This window comes from Diceros bicornis, chromosome 31, assembly GCF_020826845.1.
Source record: "Diceros bicornis minor isolate mBicDic1 chromosome 31, mDicBic1.mat.cur, whole genome shotgun sequence".
NCBI classification, from domain to species: domain Eukaryota; kingdom Metazoa; phylum Chordata; class Mammalia; order Perissodactyla; family Rhinocerotidae; genus Diceros; species Diceros bicornis.
The window spans coordinates 25691324-25714352 of record NC_080770.1 but is presented as its reverse complement, the minus strand read 5'-3'; the positions used below and the strand labels follow the sequence as shown (position 1 = coordinate 25714352).

Here is a 23029-nt window from a genome sequence, read left to right as displayed (position 1 = left end):
ACTGCTCAGCAGCCCCAGCGAGTGACCAGGATGGGGTGGGGGAAGGGACAGCAGCTCCAGATCCTCCCGGAGGGGCCCGGCTGGATAGAGAACAAAGCTGCCCAGACCCGTCCCCGTAGCAGTCATCCTGCCCGGAGAGCGGAAGCGTGAGCACGACCCCCTGCCCCCACCCGACCCCTCCCTGCAGCCCTTTCTCTCTCGAGAAGCTTCTCTTCTTCTGGCACCGTGGGTACCATGGCTGGTCTGCGTCCTCCCCCTGCAGCGTTCACCCAGATCCAGAGTCTCCGGGGGTGCGAGGGAGTGGGAACACGTCCCCTGGGGACCATCCGTCCTCCTAGATGCCAGCACTGCTGGATGACAGCAGGATGGTGCTCCGGCTCCTGTCCTCCTCTGCCCACTCCTTCCGGTGTGTCCAGCACAGGGGACAGCCAGGATGAGGACTCCTCGCCAAACAGGGTGAGGGCGAGGCGGCGCCTTGGGTCCAGGAGGTCGGATTCCGTGGGCTTTTGGGAACAGGAGACGGGAGGGCAGTGGGCTGACTGCAGGGCAGCCTGTTCCTCAGACACAGCCATGGGCCTGGTGACCAGGGACTGCACGGAACAGGGGAGGACGGACGCGACCGCACTGTCGCTGCTGGGTCCGGACGGGGTCTAGACGACTCAACGGTCAAACCGGGCAGGGTGCAGGAGCGGAGTGGGGAGAGGGGGTCTTCAGCTTATAATGGATGCGAAGCTGCAAAACTCGGCCACCTGGCTTCCTCCAGTGCCTCTGGCCAGGCGCAGGGGTCCCGGCCTCAGTGCCAGGGCGGGGCAGGTCTGCTGCCGCCCCCTCCCTGCAGTGCGTGGGGCCTCAGACTCGGCGCGGCTGAAAGTGCTGAGGGTCAGGCCCCCGGCCCAGGCCAGGGTCCCAAGAGGAGAGTCGAGTGGGAGGCTGGGGGCCTGGAGAGCGCGGGGCGGGCGCGGGGAGGGCCGGCGGTGCCGTCATGTGGCCCAGGAGATGGCCGCACTGTGCTCCTTGGCCTTCATGCGCAGGGCCGCGATGCTCGAGGTCTTGCGGTCCGGCTCGCCGTTGAGCTCGTAGCCGTTGAGGCCCGGGCTGAGGCCGGCGGCTCCGAACAGGCTGCCCATGTGCGTCTGGCCCACGTGACTGCCAGCCCCAGAGACGCTCAGGAAGTCGGTGACGCCGCTGGCCCCGGAGCCAGGGGGGTGGGCGTGAGGGGACATGCAGGCAGGCACCGGCTCACACGGGACCACGCAGGCTGGCACTGGCGAGGCAGCCCCATTGTTGCTGATCCAGGACGGGTTCTGAATCTGGGGAGAGGGAAGGGGGAGATGTCACAGGCTGGCGGGGACAGGGGCGGCACATAAGGGGCTTCCCCTGGCCCCTGGATGACCTCTCCCCACTTAGGAGCCCTCATTATGATGAAACCATTCTTGAGTGTTATTCCGGAGCCTCTCAGGGCCTTTGAGGCCCTCCAGATACCCCCAGGAGGGTCTGGGCTCTACGCTCTGGCCCCTCTGTTCCCAGGGCCAGGCAGCAGCAGACAGAAATTCCATTTTAAGGACTGAACTTCAAACTTCATCAAGGATCCAGTAAAAGGGCCGCCCTGGGGGCACACTAACCAGCTGAGGACAGCCCCCACCTCAGCCGGCCGAGTTCCTCCTTTAGACTCATGGCAGACTTCATCTCTCCACCTGTGGACTCCTTAAGGTCGGAGACTGTGTCTTACTCCCCTCTGGCTCCTCCCCAGCCTGGAGCATCCTAGGTACCTGACAAATGGGAGCTGACCCCAACTCAGGGAGCTCGGGCATTGGGAACATGGGCTCGGGGCTTGCAGGTTGTGGCACGGAGGGGCTGGGGGTGGGCAGTGGGGGCCTGAATCTCCCAGGAGCCAAGGTCAGGGGCTGAGCTTCCAGGGGCTGATGCCCTTGAGGCTTCAGAACTGACTCAGGACGGGAGGGGCTGCCTCACGGGGCGGAGAGCGCCCGTGAGCGGATGGAAGCCAGCTGGACGCTCACATGCCTCGGGGCTGTGGAGGATGCTCAGGCGGCCGGTGGGGGTTGAACTGGACACCTCATCTTGCATCTGTGAAGCTGTAAGCTCTTTCCCCTCCCAGCCTCCACCTCTGGACCCCCTTTTCCTCTAAGCATTTATGAGGAGGTACAGCCGAGGACTCAGCCAAAAATACATCTCTCCAAGTGTCCTGCGTGGAGGGGCAGGGTGAGGGGATGAGGTTTGAGGAGGAGCTTCTGCGCCTGTCTGCTGTGCGTGTGGGATTCTTGGGGGCCCTCCAGGAGCTTCTGCTGGCCGGCCCCCGGCACAGTGCCGTACACTCAGGGAAGGCGTTTGAAAGCAGAGTGAGGAGCGAACTCGGCCCCAGATCCCAGGGGCATTGTCATGGCAACAAGAACTGCTCACAGACCGGCCTTGCCACATCCCTCCTGTGGGTTGGTTCCGTGATGGGGAATTGGTTGGCCTTCCCCCACCCCCTCTTTCAAGGGGTCTGGGGCACATGCTGTGTGGGGCTGCAGGTGAGAGCGAGAGCTCGCCCTGTGCTGTGTCTCTCTGTCCAGCGCGTGAGCCCCGGCAGCAGAGATCAAGCCCAAAGAGCCAGGGCTGGAGGTCCATCCTCCGGGGGAAGGAGGGAGGCTGGGTTTGGGCAGGGAGAGAGGGGAGAAAGGGGTGAAACAATGCAGCTGGCGATGATGCAGATGGTGTGTGTGCATGAGACACCCCACAGTCCTCAGCTGCAGCCCCAGGCCTGACTCCTGAACCCTTCTGCATGAGTCCTAGGAGGGAGAGGGGCAGAGCTGGTCCAGGTGGGGCACCCAGGGATGCTATGCTAGCACGTCCCTGGGAAAACGAGAAGTAAAGGAGACTTAGGAAGAGTTTGAGAAGGATGGGGGTGAGGGGAGAGTAAGAGGGGTAAAGGGGCACGTGTATGGTGATGGATGGAAACTAGACTTTTTGGTGATAAACACAATGCAGTCTGTACAGAAGCCAAAATACGATGATGTACACCTGAAATTTACACAATGTTATAAACCAATATGCCCTCAATAAAATAATAAAAAATAATAAAATAATTTAAGGGCCGGCCCCGGTGACCTAGTGGTTAAGTTTGGCGTGCTCCACTTCAGCGGCCCGGGTTCAGATCCCAGGTGCGGACCTATACCACTCGTCTGTTAGCAGCCATGCTGTGGCGGGTGGCGCACATAGAAAAGGAAAAAAGAGGAAGACTGGCAATGGATGTCAGCTCAGGGCGAATCTTCCTCAGCAAAAAAAAAAAAAAAAAAAGGAGACTTAAGAAGGCCTGTGCCACTGGCTCGCTGCTGGGCGGGGCCAGGCTTGGAGCTAAAGGTGGAGGCCATGCCCGAATGAAGCCCGAGAGGGAGGAAATGGCCACCTCTGCCAGACACATTGAGAGGTGTCAGGAGTGGACTTGATCAATAATACATCTCTCCCAGCATCCTGGGTGCCTGACATCACTAACAGTATTTCTCGTCCCTTTGCATCTCACTGAGAGCTCAACTGCCGCTAGAACGGGGGACTGGCTGACAGACGTCTAAGAAGACGCTCCGAGGGATGGAAGGAGAAGATGGGACACAGGATCCTGGGAGAGCTGAGAGCACACAAAGCAACCTTTCGACACTAGATAATTCACGTAGTACTTTTGCGTTGTCTAATTTAGACTTTACAACAACCTGACAAAAGGGAGGGGCAGGTGCTTTCATAACGTCCGGTTTACAGGTGAGGAAACTGAGGCTCAGAGAGCTGTGACTTGTCTGAGGGAGAAAGATCTGGAGCTGGGATGACGACCTAAGTCTCGGGACTCAGAAGCCGTGTCCTTGCCAGCCTCGCCGCACGGCCTCCAGATTCCAAGACTCCCTTCCCTGGGAAACACCCTGACGGTTCCTGACGGCACCAGCCTGCCTCGGTGCTGGTGCCCACAGCAGAAGCGCCCACAGCAGCAGAGAAAACAGCCTCCCTCACTGCCCCACCGCCCCCTCCCTAAAGGCCAGCCAAGCCTGGCTCAACACTTACGTTGGACAGCAACAGCTCTGGGCCTCACACATTCGGGTGTAAGCAGGCCCACACCTGGATTGGGCCTGAAGGGCAACCTGGCACCATGAGTCCCATCCAGGGGACGAGGCCGTCCTCCAGGGTGCCCAGTCTCAGAGGTCGAGGGCCGGGGTCAGGGCAGGGACTCACCTGGGCGTAGTTCTCAGCTCGGGTGAGCAGGGGCAGCTCGTAGGCGGTGGAGAAGTGGGTTCGAACCTGCTGCATCTGCCCAAAACGCTCCCTCTTCCTCCACTTGGCTCTCCGGTTCTGGAACCAGACCTGCAGGACAGAGCAGCGGTCACGGCTCGGCCCAGCTGGAGGCCTCGCCTTCCGCGGTGCAAGCCGGTCCCTCGGCCCCCCAGCAGGCCGCGGGGCTGCAGATAAGCGTCTGCTTCCTCCTTGTCCTCAAGAGCCTACGATCCAGAATGATCCAGGCTGAGAGTCGGGAAGGCGGCTCACCCCAACCAGCCATGGGTGTGACCTTGGGCCCGTAACTTCCTTTCTCTAAGCTTCAGAATCCAGAGCAAGTGTCGCACACACGTGAGCCACGTCACTGGTCATCTTAGCCACCATCTAACCAACCCCAACGCCGCGTGGCCTAATCTGCTGTGGGCCAGACTCCCGCGGAAACCTGATAAAAGCTGTGAATGCTCCTCCAGAAAATCGTTCTACTAGACGATCACACACACAGGTTTACCACATTTTTTCAAAGGTTTCATGCTCCCTGGGGCCTGTCTGTTGGCCCAGAGTCAGAATTCCTACCTTCCTGAATCCTCTCTGCAGCCCTCTTGTTGGACACAGTCTCCCAGCTCAGAACCCCCTGTGTTCAAGGCCCCGTGGGGTACAGGGGTTCAGCTGGGCAACAAAGGCAGTCAGAGAGGGCTTCGTGGAGGGGAGGACGGAGCTGGCCTCGAGTGTCGGCTGGAAGCAGGGAGTCCAGGCCTGAGTTTACAAACAGCAGGGCGTGTTCAGGAGACCCCAGGTGGCCACGCTGCCCAGGTTGGGGGAGTGATGGGAGAGAAAGAATTGTAGAAGCAGGAGTCAGACTGCAGAGGGCCTCGACGGCCAGGGGGAGGGGTTTGCCCTTGGTGCTGTCAATGGAGGCGGCCACTGTAAAATCCCGTGCACAGGAGTGGCCTGACGCTGAGGACTGGAAGCCCGTCCGTCACTGAGCATGGGTCGGGGGGTGTTGGCTTGACCGGGACCTGAGAGGGAGGGTGGTCTCTGAGTCAGGTGTGTGAGCCAGGGTCCTTGGTGGAGGTGGGGTTGGGTCCTTTTCCTTTGCATTTCTGGCGGGCTGAGAACTTCCCCAAGGCTCGTGGGCAAGAGCTCACCTTGGGGCCTGCTCCCCCTGCCCGTGACTTGGGACCTGGGAAGGGGGATGGGGGCAGGAGAGCGGGGGAGAGGGAGTGAGGAGGGATGAGCTTCCAGGCCAGGCATGGCTTCCGGCTGAGTCAAAGGCAGACGCTGGAGCCCCCCAGAGGGGGACGTCTCCATCAGCTTGGTGCGCACCTGCCAGCTGACTCAGGTGCAAGCGGCCACCCCCAAACAGCACAGCGCCTGCGGCCTTGTGGACGGGGCGCACAGCGCAGGGACGAGAACCTTGGCTGCAGAGCCGCAAGGAGCCGTGTCCGGCTCTCCCCAGGCCTCGGCACCCAGGAAGCCTGCTTTCCTCGGGACAGTCTCTGCTCTCCAGGCGGAAACACTTCCCGTCCATCACGATCACTGTGGCTGCAGAGCTAGATACAAGGAGAGTCGAAACACTTCTCCGCTAGACCACCGAGCACCCTTGGGGGAGGGAGACAGAGCTGGGCAGGAGGTGTGGACGGCTCCCCACAGGGTGACACAGAGGCTGCTCGGCCTGTTGGGGCTTCAAGTGTAACCAGGGACCAGAATGCCCATTGGAGCCAATAGCTTCCAGTAGCCTCAGTTTCTGCATCTGGAGAATGGGTCCAATATCTTTATTGACATCTTCACCGGGGTGGTGCCTCATAGAGCAGCAGGGAGGTAATGAGAAATGCTGTCACAGCATTTTTAGAGAATTCACACTTGTTTCTTTGTAGCTCCTGACCTGTCTTGCTGTCTTTTGCTGGAGGAAAGTGGTCAAAAGAGATGGGGTATGTGTGTCGCACTGTAGTATGGGGAGGGTGGGGGTTAGGAGAGAGTAGGGCCTGCACCTCACTTCCCCCAGTCTCAAGTGTACGTGTGTGTGTGCCTGGGTGTGTATACACACACGTGCAGGCAGACATCCCTGTCACTCCATTTCCTTCTCTGGACTCTGGTGTAGGAGAAGCCCTCTTCCTGAGTCCTCCCTGGAGACCCGCCCTCTCCTGGGCCTGGGGTCTCAGCCCCTGCCCCAGAGCCGCCCGGGGCCCCTTTCCTCCAGGGCTCCTGGGGTCCAGGCCCAGGCCACCCGCGGGGAGCCGAGGGCGGATCGGGTCTCCTGTCCGCGCCGCTGAAACGGGATCCCCCTTTATCAGTGGCCTGGCCGGGGGACTGGGGCAGGATGAGAGGACGAATCAGACGGGCTTGTTTTCATTTCATGTTTAATTTCCTGCAGGCTTAGCTCAGCCTTTCCGCTCCTTCCTCAGGCTCCCAGGGTTTGCGGGGGGGGGGGGGGGGGGGGGGGGCGGTGCGGGGGGAGGGGAGAAGCCCACTGGAGGCATCAAGATATACGGCTTCTCTCTTTCCTGGGGGTGGGGAGAAGACGAGAAGTTTCCCTGGCCGCTGTGGGGTTTCCCTGAGTCTCTGGGGGCTCCGGGTCCCCGGGTGGGGAGTGGAGGTGGAGAGATGCGCGTGGAGGTGTCGCACAGGCTCGGGGTGGGGGGAGGGACGCAGAGCGAGGAGGGAGGCGGCCAGCGTCCCGCAAGGGGCCTAGAATGGAGGGGGGGCGCAGGGTGGGGAGATGGAATGTGGGGGGGCTGGAGGTGACGGTGGGGGGGAGGAGGCCGGGAGAGGGGAGCCCTGGGTTATCTAGGAAGATAGATGAGCTGGCGGGGGAGAGGCAGCAGAGAGAGCACTGGCTCTGGGATGGGAGTGGAAGAGGGTCAGGCTGGAGGATTTATTTGAGGGCTAAAGACGGAGATGGGAGGAGGCGGCAGGGGCTGTGGGGAGCAGGCTGACGGGGGCGAACTACCCGCCTCCTCCTCGTCCTCTCCCCCCTCCTCCCCCCTCCCTGGTCTGACCCGCGCCCGAGGGTGGAGCGTTCCTGCCCGGATGGAGGCTGAAGCTAAGTTAGCATAAATTGGGTGGTGGCAGAGGTGTCCGCACGGGCCTCTTCTGCGCTCATAGTCCAGGGCCCCGAGGTGGGCGCTTCTGTCCCTTTCTGACCCCTGGAGCCTGGGGCTCTGAGAGCTCCCCACAGATGCTCTGTGCCCCAGGCCTGTCTCCAGTGCACAAGCCCAGAGAAGAGAGCAGACCACCAGGTCCCCGCCTTCCATTCTGCATGTTGTGCCCCAGGACCACCCCGCTCCTGGGCCCACCCCGGCCTGGGCCCACTCAGCACAGGCCTCTCCCCAAGGAACCAACCGTCTTGGCAGAGGCCTCGCTAACCTAACCGCAGCCCATCTGGGGCCAGGGCGGGGTGGCCCAGGGCGGGGAGGCCTCTGTCTTATTGTCTTCAGACACCAGCTGCGGAGACTGGAATCCCAGACAGCAGAGAGAGGCCCCTGCAGCCCCCTGGAGCAGGGCCAAACCCCGGCTTCTTCCCAGTAAAGGTCCATCTCAGGGGACCCCACCGCCTCCTCCTTGTGCCCATCACCACTCTAGCCAGGCACCTGGCTTCCCACCAGCCAAGGAAGGGCCCTGAACAAACTCAGCAGAGGCAGGCCGGGGGTTCCATCGCCACTTCCTCCACCTCCCAGAGTCCTGCCAGGCTCACGGCTCAGCCCAGCAGTCTGGCGCACATGAAGATCCCACCCACCCTGCTGCCTTGCTACAAAGAAAAGTCTCAGAACAATCTGCCATGTGTCCTGGCACAGCAAACTAAAGTAAAAGAAACACTGGGCTGGAACTGAGGAGTCCCAGGTTCTAGTCTCAGCACTGCCACTGAGTCACTGTTCCTGAGTTGCCTGATCACAAGCAATCACTTCCCACCTCTCGACCTCCTCTTCCTCGTTATCAAATAAGACCAAGTGATCCTTTCTAGCACTAACATTCTGTAATTCTATGATCCTCCCCTTAGATGATAAGAGATCCAACACATCAGGGTTTCTCTTTTTGCCTTGGCTGCTAGGAAGCTCAGGGTTAAAATTGGTGCTCAGTGGCAACTATGATCCTAAGCCTAGATTCTTGACATAATTACCTTCCCATTTCATGACATTTTTCTTGTTCTTAGATGAAAGTAATAAATCCTTAATTGTAAGCTGCCTCAATTCCTTTTTGGAAGTAGGCATAAATGTGTGTGTGTGTGTGCAGACAGAACACTCTATTTTAGCTGTATGGTGGTGACTGAAAAATACTAGATGTGCCCCAGTGTCATTTCCATGTTTTGAACTAGAAGGGCCATCCTTATTTTGAAACTAAGTGAATTCTACTCCTGGGTACTCCCATCCATTTGTTAGAAAGCGTGCATGCAACACACATATGCACAAACATACGTACACCTTCAGAAGATGAATGGGTTCACCCCACGCCAACACAGCACCTACAGGAATGTCCCATAACCAGCCTCCCTCTTGGACAGGCTCCTCCAAACCCACTGGCTGGAGCTCAGGCCGGATTCTGGGGTTCCCGTCCAGACTTTGAGCCACCTGAGGTTGCGTGGCTGGTTATCCTGACTCAGATGAGATAGTGGGTTTGAGGGGGCTTCCAGAATCCCAGTCGAGCCTCAGCTGCCCTGCCTTCTTCCGCAAACACTCAGCAGGCACTGCAGAGGAAGAAAATGGGCCACCTGCCCTCGGGAACTTGGGATTAAACATCGTTTCTGTTCAGAATCACTGCGGGGACTTGCAGTTTTTGGGTGGCTACCTATTTACTGATAACCGCCAGTCCTTTTTCACATGAGCGTGTTAGATGGAGAAGTTCCTGGACTCTGTTACAAATGCCTCTGCCTTATTAAACAGACGGGGTGGGGACTGATGAGCTGTTATTGACGCGTTAGAGGCACTCTGCTGAAGACTCTTCAGTGAGCTAATGCAATGGTGAGGGCCCTTGGGCCTGCTGAGTGACACGGGGCTCTGTCCTGGCACTGGGAGGCCCAGACTGTGTACTGTGCTGCTTTAAAATCAAATTCTCCTTTGCTCTCCAGTTGTCGCTGTCCCTACCCACTGCAGGGGGAAACGCTATATGACACCACCATATTCGCTCTATCTAACACGCTTCGGGCTGGGAAAGCAGACTGGGCGTGACATTTACTTTGTGTTAAACTGAGGCCTGAGCTTTAGTGCGTGGATTTTGTCACCTGTATTTTGGTTACTCAGAGGTCTGGGCTTCCTTTCTTTGCTGTAATTTCATGCAGGGAGCGGGGACACACCTCTCCGGACAAACGGGTCAGTCGGTTCACAGATATTTATGTTTTGCCCTGTTGCTCTGAGCTCGGCCTTCTCTCATTGGTGGGAATACAGTGATGAACCGTCAGACAGTACCTGCCCTCAAGGGACTGACATTCTAGTGGGAGGAGACAAACAAGATAATTTAAGCCAGTCGTAAATTCTATAAAGAAGATAAAATAGCACAATGTGGTAGAAGGTGACCTGGTTTGGTTGTATTGTGTTGTATCGAGTTGTGTTGGGTTGTATTGAGTTGTGTTGAGCTGTGTTGGGTCCTGTTGTTTTGTGTTGTGTTGTATTGGTTTAGGTTGTGTTGCATTGTATTGGGTTGTGTTGAGCTGTATTGGGTTCTGTTGGGTTGTGTTGAGCTGTGTTGGGTTCTGTTGTGTTGGTTTGGGTTGTGTTGAGTTGTGTTGCATTGTATTGGGTTGTGTTGAGCTGTGTTGGGTTCTGTTGGGTTGTGTTGAGCTGTGTTGGGTTCTGTTGAGTTGTGTTGAGCTGTATTGGGTTGTGTTGAGCGGTGTTGGGTTCTGTTGGGTTGTGTTGGGTTGTGTTGCATTCTGTTGGGTTAGGTTGAACTGTGTTGGTTTGAGTTATGTTGGGTTCTGTTGAACTGTGTTGGGTTGGGTGTTTTGGTGGTTGAGTGGTGGCAGGGGGCTACTGCTTTAGCCACAGTGGTCGGGAAGACTTCTCAGAGAAGGTACATTGAGTTGGGACCTGAATGATGGAGGAGGAGGCAGCCATCCTGGGTAGAAAGAGCTGAGTGTTCTCTGTTTCTGCCCACTGGGCTGGTGTGAATGTCTTTATGTTTATCCTGTTTCCCTTCTAAGAGACAGGCCTTCCACTGCACAGACCAGTCATCTCCTCCTTCGTGAAAGGGCCTGGACTCTCACAGCGTGTGGAGGCCAGAAATGCAGCTAACAGGCTTCCTGCCCCTCCACCGGGGGGCCCCCTTCCTTCACCTCCTCCCACGGCACAGAAGCCCGATAGTAGAGTGGGTAAAGGCAGACTCGCTCTGGTTGGAGTAGGAGCACGAGGGGCAGGCTGGGGGCCTCTCAGGCTCTGCTGGGACTGAGATGACGAAAGCCCTGCTGTGGTCGAGGGACAGATGAGGGTCCCAGCTCCAGCCACGAGCCCAAGGGCAGGCCCTGCCCGCCCCCCCGGCGCCCTCACTGACCTGCACGCGGGCCTCGGTGAGGTCCGTCCTCATGGCCAGCTGCTCCCGCGCGTACACGTCGGGGTAGTGGGTCTTCTGGAAGACCTTCTCCAGCTCCTCCAGCTGGTAGCTGGTGAAGGTGGTGCGGTTGCGCCGCTTCTTGCCCTTGTTGCTCTCCGCGTCAGCCTTCTCCAGCGGGCTGGGGAGCTCAGCGCTGGCCCGGTCCGGGGGCCCCTTCACCCCAGCCTCCTTCACACCGAGGTAGCTGCCGTCCATCCCCACGGTGTCAGAGTCGGGCGGCAACTCTGGCTCACCCAGGGAGCTCTCTTTGGCTGAGCGGGGAGGAAACAAGATCAGAAACCAATGGCTGAACCAAGCAAGAGAGGAGGGAGGCCCGGGGAGCCACCCCCGGCCTTTCCCTTTCAGAGCCACAGTGGATGCGAGGTCAGGAGACCCAGGGCTAATCCTGGCTTGCTGTCAACATGCTGTGTGATCTTGGGCAAGTCCCTTCCCTCTCTGAGCCTCCTTGCCATCATCTCAGAATGGGCCCCTTTCGGCACCCATGTTACGTGACTCTGAGTCAGCCAATCTGACCTCTAGGACCTTGAATCCCCAGCCCCGGACCCTGGGCTCCTCCCTCTAGAAGGACCCCCTTGGCCAGAACTTCTCTGGGCATCAATGCTGACCCAGTGCCTTGGACTCCCGGGGTGAAGGGGAAAACTGATTCAGCAGCCACGTCTGGCCCAGCTGGGCTGGGGTGAGGAGGAGAGGGCAGCAGAGAGGCAGACAGGAACGCCTCTCCTATCCCGGCCTGAGCCCGGCGGGGTTCAGCAGGAGTCAGCAGATGTGGCCTGCAGCCACAGGATGGGGCTCCCCTGGCCGATTCCTAGATGCTCAGATCTGGGAAGGACCAGTCACCCCACGCAGATCGAGGATGAGGAGGCAGAGGATAGGATGGGAGGGTGGGGCCAGGGGGTGGCTTGTCCACCTTCAGATAGCCCTGTTAACACCCTGGACAGACACACTCGTCTCAGAGGTTAGCACAGGCTCTGGAGCCAGCACCATATGTGAATCCCACAGATATGATGCTCCACCTGCGTGCTTGGACAGTCCACTTAACCTCTTTGTGCCTCAGTTTCCCCCTCTATAAAGTGGAGATGAAGAGACCCGTATGACCTTCCTCATAAGGTGGCTGTGGGATTAAAGAGGCCGACACGTAAAGGACTCAGCACGGCGCCGGCTGTGTGGGTTTCTGCCGGCATCATTTCCCCCAGTTCTGGTCTGGACTGGCGAGCATCAGAGGACCCTGACCCTGGAGAAGTCCTCCAAGCAGGCCGACTCTCCCTGGAGCACCCGAGCGCAGGCGCATGCATGGGTGCTGTGGGGAGGGCGCTGCGCTGGTGTCTGGAGAAGAGTGTGAACCCCTCTCTGAGCCACATTCCCTTGTCTGACTCTTGTAGAGGGAGATAACATACAAGATGAATAAGACACATGTGGGAGCATCTGACAAGCCCTTTCACACACACAAGCTCTGATCATCACAAGCATGTGTGGTCGGGGTGAGCACCAACCACTCTGACTCTCAGTTTCCTCTTCTGGGAATAGGTCAGAGCGGCGGGCATTAAGTGTCAAGACAATGCCTCTAGTCCCGGTCTCCTGACTCCATACAGGTCCTGGGGACCTGGTTCAGGTTCGTTCTCATCTCTGGCTTTCTGTGTACACTGGGGACGGAGAGGGACATTTTGTCTCTGTCGTTCTCCAAGGCAGCGAGGAAGGGAAGTGGAGGTGAGTGCCCAGAGTGGGCCTGGAAGCAGCTTCGGGAGGCCATTCCTGAGGGCCACTGACAGTGCTCATGCCACGGGGGTGGTGGGCTGGCCCGCAGGTGTCACGCATGACAGCCATGTGAGCCCAAGCACAGCAGACCACCACAGCTTCAGTGACAGCATTGTGCAAACTGCAGCTGGCAGCCGGGCCGAGAGCTTTCAGCAAAGATATTTATCTTCCTGGCAGACAAATAAGTTTTATGTTTTGGATTTTTTTAAAGAGAAGAAATCCCACCCAGCCTCATCAAAAATAAACATCTCTGTTATGCAACTTCCTGGAGGCCAGATCGCGGGTGGGGGGGGGGCAGCCCCTGTGCCTCCTGCCCTAACGCTGCTCCCCGGGCCCCATCCCATGACCCCGGGGACCTTTACAGCATCCTCTGGCATCCAGCCTGGGATTGGGACCACCCTGCACAGCAGTAGGGGCTGGGCTATGTAAGGGGAGCTCCATGTGATAGAAACCGAGGGCTGGTGGGACCAGCCCAAACTCCTAGTTTTAACTGGGGGGAAACTGAGGCCAGGGAGAGCAGGGAATGTGCGCTAATTGGCGACAGAGCGCACCTCTCCGCTCCTGGGTCGCTCTTTACTCCTACCCCGGGGTCTTGGGCCCTTTTCCCAGGGAAAGAGAGAGGGGCAGAGGAATCCAGGGGCCTCACATAACTCAGGAGTCCTGCTCTGCTCACCCTGGTGGCAGCAGGACCAGCCCCTGAGGATGAGGGAGCGAGGATGCGGCCCCTGAGGGAAGGCCCTCAGTGCGGGGCTGGTTCTAGGCTTCGCCCGTGGGGAGGCGGCAGAATGCCCGGTGAGAAGTAAGAATCCAGTTCTCCCCATCTCCAGCCACCCTCTGAGACCGAGGGAGTGGGGGAGAAATGGGGAGACAGCACCGTGTGTGCAAAGACCACCAGACAGAGAGGTGGGAGATCTGCTCTCCCACAGTCTCCCCCATGGCTTCAGAGGACTGGCTTCACGTCACAGAGTCTCTCCTGCACACGGCAGCGGGCAAGCCCTGTCTGGGGCGAGGAGAGCAGGCAGCGCTGGTGTCCCTGTCTCGCCAGTGGAACATCGCTCCTGCCTTAGTCACCAGGGGGACCTTCCCTTAGGATCTGGAGTGGGGAGAAGGACGGGAGCACATCTGCATCCAGGCAGACATCAACTAGCTGGCAAGGCTTAGAGATGGAAGGAATTCTGGCAAACTGATGCTTCTGGCTCCTTGAAGATGGGAGAAAGCCTTCTAATCTGTCTCGATTATTGCTCATCTTGCTTTAAATCCTGAGGCTGGATCCCTAAGTTACATAACAAAGGAAAATTCCCCAAGGTTCTGCAGCCCACCCAACTGGTCAGAATGACATGCCAAGGCCCTCTCAGGTGCTCGGTCAAAGACCCCAGACGCGGGGGCATCTATTTCAACCTCCTTCCACCCCTAGCATCTCTGCCAGGAGCTGTTCTCCACGCTCTGGGGCCAGAGGGCTCGCTGCCCCAGGAGAGCTGGACCGTTCATCCTTGGGTCCAGCCCACGTCCGTCTTCTGCAGGTCTGGCTCACTGGTCCTGGTCCTAACCCTCCAGGGTCCTTCCCCAAGACAGCCCTGCGGAATTAGCGACAGCTGCCACCCCTCTCTGAGTTTTCCATCCTCCTGACTAAACGGCTACAGTTCCCACCACTTTCCTCAGGTGCCCCGAGTTTACTGAGCCTGTATGAGACAGATGGGTGCCAGGGTGGGATGGGTGGTGGTGCTGGGCCCTGGGCAAAGCCAGCAGATTGCTCTCCAACCACCCCGAGGGGCTGGGTGGAGAGGCAGCATGGAGGCCCGAGGCCTGGGCGCCGGCCAGGATCCAGCTTGCTCTGCGGCGCTCTCCTCAACATGACAGCCGCTGAAAACAGAGGTCCCGCCACTCAGGCTGAAGTACTCTCGACTCAAGGAAACCACTGACCTCCTGGGTCCCCCTCGCCCCCACCTCCAGCCACCTGCCTGGAACGTCCCTTCTTTCCAGCTGACCTCCAAGATCCAGTCAAGCACCAGCTCCTCCAGGAAGCGCTCCCAGACTGCAACAACCATACAGCCCTCCGTTCTCGGCTCAGCCACTCCAATTACTGCCCGTGTGACTGACTAGGATATAATCAAGCCTGAATGTCCATCTCCTTGTATAGAATGGCAGTTCCCTGAGGGTTGGGACCTCATGTCATTTGTCCCTTTTCAGCCCAGCACTTAGCCCGGGACAGGGCAGGTGGCAGACACGCAGTAAGGATTTGCTGAAGAATAAATGAACAATTTCTAACAGACATAATTGAGCTCTCATTCTGTCCAGCTACCTTTGTGCACCTACTGCGTGCCGGCGCCCTATAGCATACCTGCAGAAAATGTTTGTTGAATGAAGGAATGAGCAAATTCATCCTGCTGGACAATGAGGAGAAGGGTGGATAGGATATATGAAAAAGGGGCACACCGTAACTAATGACCCCACTGAAGGCTGACAGCTGGAGCAGGAGGAGGAGATGAGACCTTCAAGAGAGACGGTAGAAGACCAAGACAGACACTAAGGGGTGTCTCCGTGCAGGAGAAGAGAAGAAACAGGGAGGGTCCGAGAGGCAGAAATAGAAGCAAAGAGATGGGATTCACCCAGGGGTCTCTGGAATTCAAAGTCCAGGAAACCCTATCGAGGATCCTCCAGGACCCAGCTCTGCACCCACCATGCTGCCACAGGAGGACAGAGAAAAGCCCCCTGGAGGCTCCCAGCTCGGCCGGCTGCCGGGCCAGCCCTCTGCGGGCCAACGGCACAGCACCGGCACGAGGCTGAGCAACAGCACTGCCCAGCCTGGGTCCGGGCCACCTGCCCGTGGGTCTGCCTCCTCCCTCGCCCTCCCTGGGGCAGCTCCCACAGGGACTCGGACTGATGCTGTGCTGACGCCCCTCCCACAGTGGGGAAGGGGGCCCTGCGAGGGCTTTGTCCCAGGCTGTGGGGCCCAAGACAGTGTAATCCCCATCTGGGGCTTCCCGGTGGAATGTCTTGATCTGGAAACAAACCCCAGACTACCCGGAGGAATCGAGTAACGTGCATGCATAAAACACCAAGAGCAACCAATGCCCGCCCCACGGAAGGCGCGCACAACGGCGGCCACGATGGTGTCGCGTGCCCTTCAGACGATGCTAGGTACATATGCCCACCGACCACTGCTGATGGAGTGGAAGCATTCGGTCGAGGTTATATTCTTAATGAGGAGCCACCAAAGGCCCTTCGACCTGTGCCTGAACTCCCCAGGGTGGAGGCCTGCACCTCTTCTAGGAGCCGCCTGGTCGGCTGCCGGGCAGCCCCGGCTCTTGAATTTTGAGAAATGCAAGAAATAGAAAACTTTTCTCCATTCCCTTCCCCTCTACCCATTTGCCCTGGTTCAACCCAATGTGTCACCCTAATGGAGCCTAACCTTGCTTTGACATGAAAGCCCTTGAGAAATGTCCACAGGTGAATATGATTTTTTTTATGACTATAATTTAAAGAGAATTCTTTTATGACTCTGATTTCAAGAGAAGGAACTTCTGAAGCCGTTTGGGGGGAGGGTGCTGGCGGCCTCTTTGTGCGTCTTCCTTCCGTGGGCTCGGATGTGCGCTCTCGGGCATGTGGCACTAGCCTGCAGTTGTGAACGGGTGTGGGGAACATATGTGTAATGCCCTGTGGCTGGGGCCGTGGAGCACGTGTGCCTGTGTGGTCACATGCAGACACACCAGTGGGGGGTGCGTGCTGTTGTGTGGGGGCGTATCTGTGAGTGAGCAGTACCCTGCAGAGACATGTGGGTGGGTATGGGTGTGCATGGTGTGTGTGTGTGTATGGAGTTGTGCACAGGCCCAGGCACGTGGGGCGTATATCTAAGGGGGCTGAGTAATTTTATCCTCCACGGTTTCGATTACATCTATTCTTCCTGCAAACATCTGCTTTGTGGGGGCCACGCGGCTTGCTCTGTTCTGGGGTGAGCCGGGCTCACGCACCCTGTGGCAGAGTGCAGCGCCGATGTAATCTCCTTAAACAAAACAGGCCAGCAGGAGGCCCTTTCATGCTATTCAAAGGGCACTGACTAAGCCCACTGCTGTCCAAACAGTCGGGCGGGGTGGGGGCGGAGGTGAAAGGTTAGCCATTGATCATGTCCCCGGCCCACCTCATCTGCCACTGGGCTCTGTCTAAAGCTCAGCTTAGATGTCAGCTGGTCGAGCTCCAGGCCCTAAATAACGCCGAAGGGGCAGCAGGACCTGGGCGACACTTCAGCAAACGTGCGGAGTCTATCTGTGTGCACCGGGTGGAGACAGCGTCCCTGCCTTGAGGAGGAGGGGTGGCAGCGTGGGTGCTCGGGCCAGCCACCCACACGGTGACACACGCTCTCCTGTTCCCCATCATGCACCAGGCCAAGCCGTAAATATGCTTCTCAAAACAAGGAAAGTCTGAGAAACTGCCCCAGACCACAGGAGGCTAAGGAGACGTGAGGACTTCCGCGGTGTCCTGCACTGGGGCTGGGAACGGTAAAAGGACATCGGGGAAAAACTGTAAAATCTGAATAAGGTGTGGAGTTTAGTTAACCGTCATGTTAAAAAAAAAAGTGGGCAAAATATTTGAACCAACACTTCACCCAAGAAGATCTACAGGTGGTAAATTAGCATGAAAACATGCTCAATATATTATCCAGCGTGGAAATGCAAACTAAAACCCCAGTGAGCTGTCACTACACACCTACTGCCATGGAGATAAAAAGCCTAATGACAGCGAGTGATGGCGAGGATGTGGAGTAACTGGAAGGATTGTACGTTGCTGCTGGGAGAACAGTGTGGCAGTGTCTTATCTAATGAAATGTCCACTAACCGCCCGACCCAGCAACCCCACTGCTAGGCATTTACCCTAAAGAAACGAAGACTGATTTTCATTGCAAACCTGCATGCAAATGTTTGTAGCAGCTTTGTTCATAATTGCCCCAAACTGGAAACGACCCAAGTGTCCTTTAACAGGTGACTAGATAAGCAAGCTGTGGTCCAGCCAGGCGATGGGATGCTGCTCAGAGATAAAAGGGAAGAACTATGGATGGGAGCAATGACGTGATGACTCTCAGGCAGCATCATGGCCTGTAAATGAAGCCAGTCTCAAACTTTATACAATGTATGACGCCACTATTTATCACATGACATTCTGAGAAAGGCATCTCAGGATGGAGAACAGATCCCGGGTTACCAGGGGCTCGGGGGAGGGGGAGGGTTCAACCACAAAAGGCTGCACTGGCGTGGGGAACTATCCTGTATCCCAACTGTGGTGGTGCGTACGTGGATCTGCACAGGAATGTGTTCAAATTCATAAAACTGTACGCCCCCCAAATTTTAATTTTACAGCATGTTATTTGAAAAATAAAAGAGATGTAAACTTTTTTGGTATAGAGAAAATACAAAATTGTGTTTAAATATATTAAAGAAAAACTAAGTGAAGTTTGTATGTCTTCACCCAGAAATCTCACTTCTAGGAATTGATCCCAAAGAAATAATTATGGATGGGCACAAAGAATTAACTAGAGAGAAAGTTCATTGTGGGATTACTATATAGAAAAATTGAAAATAGCCAAAATATCTGATAATAGGAGATTGGTCAAATCAAGGATATTTCCATAAATGGAAGATCCTTCCTGATATTCTTTATTCTGCAGACTGCTTCTTTCTTGGCATTTAGCACATATTATTACGTATTTTTTTTGTTTTTTTTCCCTTTGTTGTCTCTCTCTCCTTCCACAAAATAGGGAATACATCAGAATGTATTTGTTTACCACTTCTGTCTAAGAACTAGCATCATGGCTGATAGTAGGTGTTCAATAAACATTTGACAGACAAATGGATGAAACTGATGTCATAGAAGAACAGCATTTTAGTACCTGGAAAGATGGTCATGTTATATTAAGTAAATCTCATTTTGAAAAACAAGGCGGGGGGGTGGGGAGAGTACCTGTCCTTAGAAAATACTAGAAGTTTCCAGAAGGTAAGAATACAGGTATATGGGTTAATTTTGGTTCTTTTTTTTCTGGCCTGAATTAATTTTCTCTTTGTCCTACCGTGAACAGGAATGGCTCTCATCATTTTAACATGCTATGTGAAAGCAGCTGTTAGAATCCTGAATGACGCATGCTTTGGTGGGCGCTGGCCTCTGCCGTGAGATCTTGGGAGGCAGGGGAGATGAACGCCCCTTGGAGTGGGGTGGAGGAAGGGCAGGAAGTTGCAGAGAAAGGCCCCTTCTGTGGTGCGGATTGCCCACTGTCCTCTTGAACTGGGCCCCCATGACTCTGAGATGAGGCCTCGTGGATACTGGACACTCCTGGAGCTCAGGCAAGTTCAGACCTTCCAATGGCTTTCTCCGCCTCAGCCTCGCTACCCTCAAATATGACCAGAGAGAGTGTCTCTAACACACGCATCTGATCATATTGTGACCCTCTCTACAGGCTTTCACGGACTCCCAGAGCCCTCATTAGCATTGCCAGATAAAATACAGGCGCTCAGGTAAATTAGAATTTCAGAGACACACTGAAAAGTTTTTAGTATAAGTATGTCTCAAATATTGCCTGGGAAATACTGATACGAAAAATTACTCATTGTTGATTTGAAATTCAAATTCAACTGAGCATCCTGGTTTTGTTGTTTGTTTTTTCCTTATAGCTGCCAACCCTACAAATCAGGCTTACAGCGGCATTCACGATTCCCCAGGCAGGACCGGCCTCCGCCTGCCTCACAGACTCATAGCCCCCCACAGCCCACATCGCCACCTCCTTTCAGTCCCACAGACCAGCTTTCACCCCCAGTGCCCTGCACGAGCGTCTTCAGGCTTCCACATTTCCACACACTCCCTTCCTTCTATGACCTTCTGCCCCTCAAACATCTGGCTAGCTACTTCTCTCACTTGTGTACCTTTCTCTGTCGTTTTTGTGGCTTTTTTTCCTCATTACATGTAGTTATCTAAGTTCTATATGGAAATTTTAAAAAATCAAGACAAACCAAAAGGAGAAAACTATAACATACACACATAGAGAACATATTTCTTTGTAAATTTTTTTTAACCTAACATTATCCTGTACATCTTTCCATGCTGTTCTATATTCTTCTACTGCATGATTTTTAATGGCTGCATAGTATTTCACCACATGGGCAAACTCTATCTTATTTAATTAATCGTCTACTGTTGGGCACAGTGGGTTTCTGATTGTCTGAAATTAGAACAGGCCTGTGATGAGCATCCTCGCAGTTAAATCCTTCCGTATATTCATCGTGATTACTTTAGAGGAAGCGCCAAGAACTAGCAATACTGAGTTAAATCATATATACGCCTTCAGACCTCTGATGAAGACGGCCAAATTGTCTTCTAGAAACGTGCCAACCTCCTCAGCGGCCAGCGGTGCGCCCGCCCGCTGCAGGCCAATAGCAGTCACTAGAGTGTTTTGAAAATCTTCGCCAGTGTGACGGATGAAAGAGAAATCTTGTTTGAATTTACAATTACCAGTGAAGTTAAACCTTTTTTTGTGCATTTCTCCTCTTGTGAACTGCTTCCACTGGGCTTCCAAGGTTCAGTGCGAGGGTGACGCTTCTTCCTCCCTGACCCCCGCTGGGCTTGCCTCTGAAACACTGACTTCCGGCTTTAAAGGGCTGGTTTACGGGCCTGGCCCCCCTAGACGGTGAGGCCCCACTGGGGCCTGGGCCTGTGCTCCTTCTGCCTCTGGCAGTTCTGCACGTCCTCTGAGGGTGACAAGGGACCCAGGCCTCGGGACTGGGCTCCAGACCCAGACGGGCCCTCAGCACACACTGCTTATGGGGGTGGCTGGGCACGGGTGGTGGAGTGGACCTTGTGGGATGAGAAGGCTCAAGAAAACCAGCCGCAGGGCAGGGCGTGAAGGACCAGCGGTGGCCCTGGTTCTGCTGCACCCTGGACAAACCTCTGGGCGTCTCTGCGGCCTCAGTTCAACAGTATTGCCCGAATCCCTGCCAGAGAGGGAGGTGAGAAGGAGCGATGGAGGGGCACAGCTCTGGATGGAAGCCAAGACTGAGGAGGAGTCACTGGGCCCTGGGATGTGCTGCTCCCCACAGGGCTGGTTCCCGCCCCTCTGCCTGAAGGTTCTGGGGCCCCACTCCCAACTGGCCAGCATCAAGGCTGCAGTTGCTCGCACTGGCCACCAGGAGGCACTGCAGTCCCAATAAAGTTCCTCAGAGCCAACGGTGGTGCCCCAGTTGGCCCCAGAACCCATGAAGCTTCCAGAAGGGTGGTTGAAGACCCAGGCCTGACCTGGGAGGGTTTGCCAAACAAGCAGTTATTCAGTCCTACTATGTGTCCATTGCTGTCCTAGCAAACACAGGGGACGCAGAGATGGATGAGGCGGGCCTCTGCCCTTCCCCACCGAGCTCCCTCTTCCTCTAGTTCTGGAGGTTTTTGCATTCTTGACTCGTTTCAGTCCCCTCAAAATTCCCACATGGTGGCCCTCATGAGCATCTTCATTCTACAGATGGGCAAACTGAGGCTTGGAGAGAAGGGACCCATCGAATATGGCCAGCAACTGAGTGGCAGGCCTCTACTTGTATTCCTCAGAGTCGCCTCCCTTGCCAGAGACTTGCAAATGAGCCATGCAGACGCCCCCCGTGATCCCCAGTGTTTTTCCCAGCTGGCTTTCCATGGAGCTGTCAGATTCGTTGCCAGCTCCTCTGTGGGTTCTCCCTGAGGGAGGCATCAGCAGAGGCCGGGCTGCAGCCCCTCCTCCACCGCTCCGCCCTCAGACAGAGCTCTCTCAGTTCTTCCCACATAGCGGGTGGGGGTCTTTCTGTGGTCCAGAGGATGGAGGGGCCTGCCCAGAGCCAAGGAGGGAAAAGGAACCAGGACTGGGCTCTCACTAAAAACCAGGAACCCTGCGTTGTGCTCCACCCAGTACTGGGCCATCTATCACGCCATCACCCCCGCTATGGCTATCGACTCTTTACAACCATGTAAAACATCCCCACTTTACAGCCCCAGAAACTGAGGCCAGAGGGAGTCAATGACTTGTCTAAGAACACACTATTGGTAAGAGGCAGAGCTAAGGTTTGAACCCCAAGCCTGGTGTGCCTTCTCTGGACCCTCCTGGGATGGAATGCCCTGGGTGGGACTAGGACGGGGCAGCCAGGAGGCAGGGTCAGGAGGAGGGGAGAAGATTGGGAGTCGCAGAAGGAAGCGCCTCTCAGATGCCTCTAAATGGGCCCCATCGCATCCCACCCTCAGTGCTGGCCCTGAGAGAACTGCATTGAACATCTGGGACCTCAGATGTGGCCCAACGCTTGCTCTCAGGACCTTGTCTTCGGGGTCTCCTCCATCCCTCAGCATACGCCCAACGAATTCTTTCTTGTTCTCTCCCAACACCCTGTCGTGGTTGCATTCATTCTCCACTACCTGCTGAAGTATTCAGCAGTAAAGAGGCGTATGTCTGACCTACTCTTAAACAGTTCAGAAAGACAGACTATGGAGATGTGTATACGCATGCGTCAGTACATACATTTATACATAGAGAGCGCAAGACGGGTTGAGAATGAGAACACAAATGTGGTCAAATGTTAACATTTGGGGAATCGGTGTAAAAGGGGATCAGAGAATTCTTTGTTACTCATAGCTTTTCTAGAAGTCTGAAATTAGGTCAAAATAAAAAGTTTTTAGGGGCCAGCCCGGTGGCACAGCAGTTAAGTGTGCGCGCTCTGCTTCGGCGGCCCTGGGTTCGCAGGTGCGGATCCCGGGTGCGCACCAACGCACCGCTTGTCAAGCCATGCTGTGGTGGCGTCCCATATAAAGTAGAGGAGGATGGGCACGGATGTAAGCCCAGGGCCAGTCTTCCTCAAGAAAAAAGGGGAGGATTGGCATCGGATGTTAGCTCAGGGCTAGTCCTCCTCACAAAAAAAAAAAAAAAGAGTTTTTAACAGGAAGAAGTATGTGGATGAATGGGAAGAAACCACTGTGTCCAGGAACCCCACTTCTGCATCTGTATTAACTGGAACAGCACCCAGACTGGAGTTTAGTTAGTAGCCTCCCCACCTCCCCTCACCGGCACCATCCCAGCCTCTAAAATGGGCTAGCACACGGTGATCAGAATCACGAGGCAGAGGCCGACTCTGGGAACAAACCCACCCACAGAAGTGACTGGTGACCCCGTTAGAGGACCCAGTTCCTCTGACAGCTCTTCCAAGGCCTGTAGTAGGCAGCATTTTGTTAGGTGAGGTCAAGCTACTACTGGAACTGAAAAGTAAAGAAACTACTTTATTGTAGGAGCCTATTATAATTTCAGCTTTCCTACAATTCGCCTAAATGACTGAGGTTTCCTTGTATTTTAAAAGAAAGTGGTTAAAAAGAAAGCCCACTGACAATAGCTAAAATGTGGAATGTCCATGGATGGAAGAATGGATAAACACAGTGTGGTCTATCCATACAATGGACTATTACTCAGCCTTACAAAGGAAGGGAATTCTGACCTGTGCTACAGCATGGATGAACT

At 55.7% G+C, this 23029-nt stretch overlaps 1 protein-coding gene across 1 annotated transcript in view; it reads right to left on the bottom strand.

The window, feature by feature from the left end:
- Positions 1–915: 915 nt before the first annotated feature.
- The window catches only part of ALX4 (ALX homeobox 4), a 41043-nt gene continuing 18929 nt past the window's right edge, over positions 916–23029 (bottom strand). The window contains exons 2-4 of the mRNA XM_058527104.1: positions 10729–11039; positions 4213–4341; positions 916–1310 (exon numbers count right to left, since the gene is read on the bottom strand). Of these exons, the coding sequence (XP_058383087.1) occupies positions 981–1310; positions 4213–4341; positions 10729–11039 (770 nt within the window). The 3' untranslated portion in view covers positions 916–980. The remainder of the gene's footprint in view (positions 1311–4212; positions 4342–10728; positions 11040–23029) is intronic.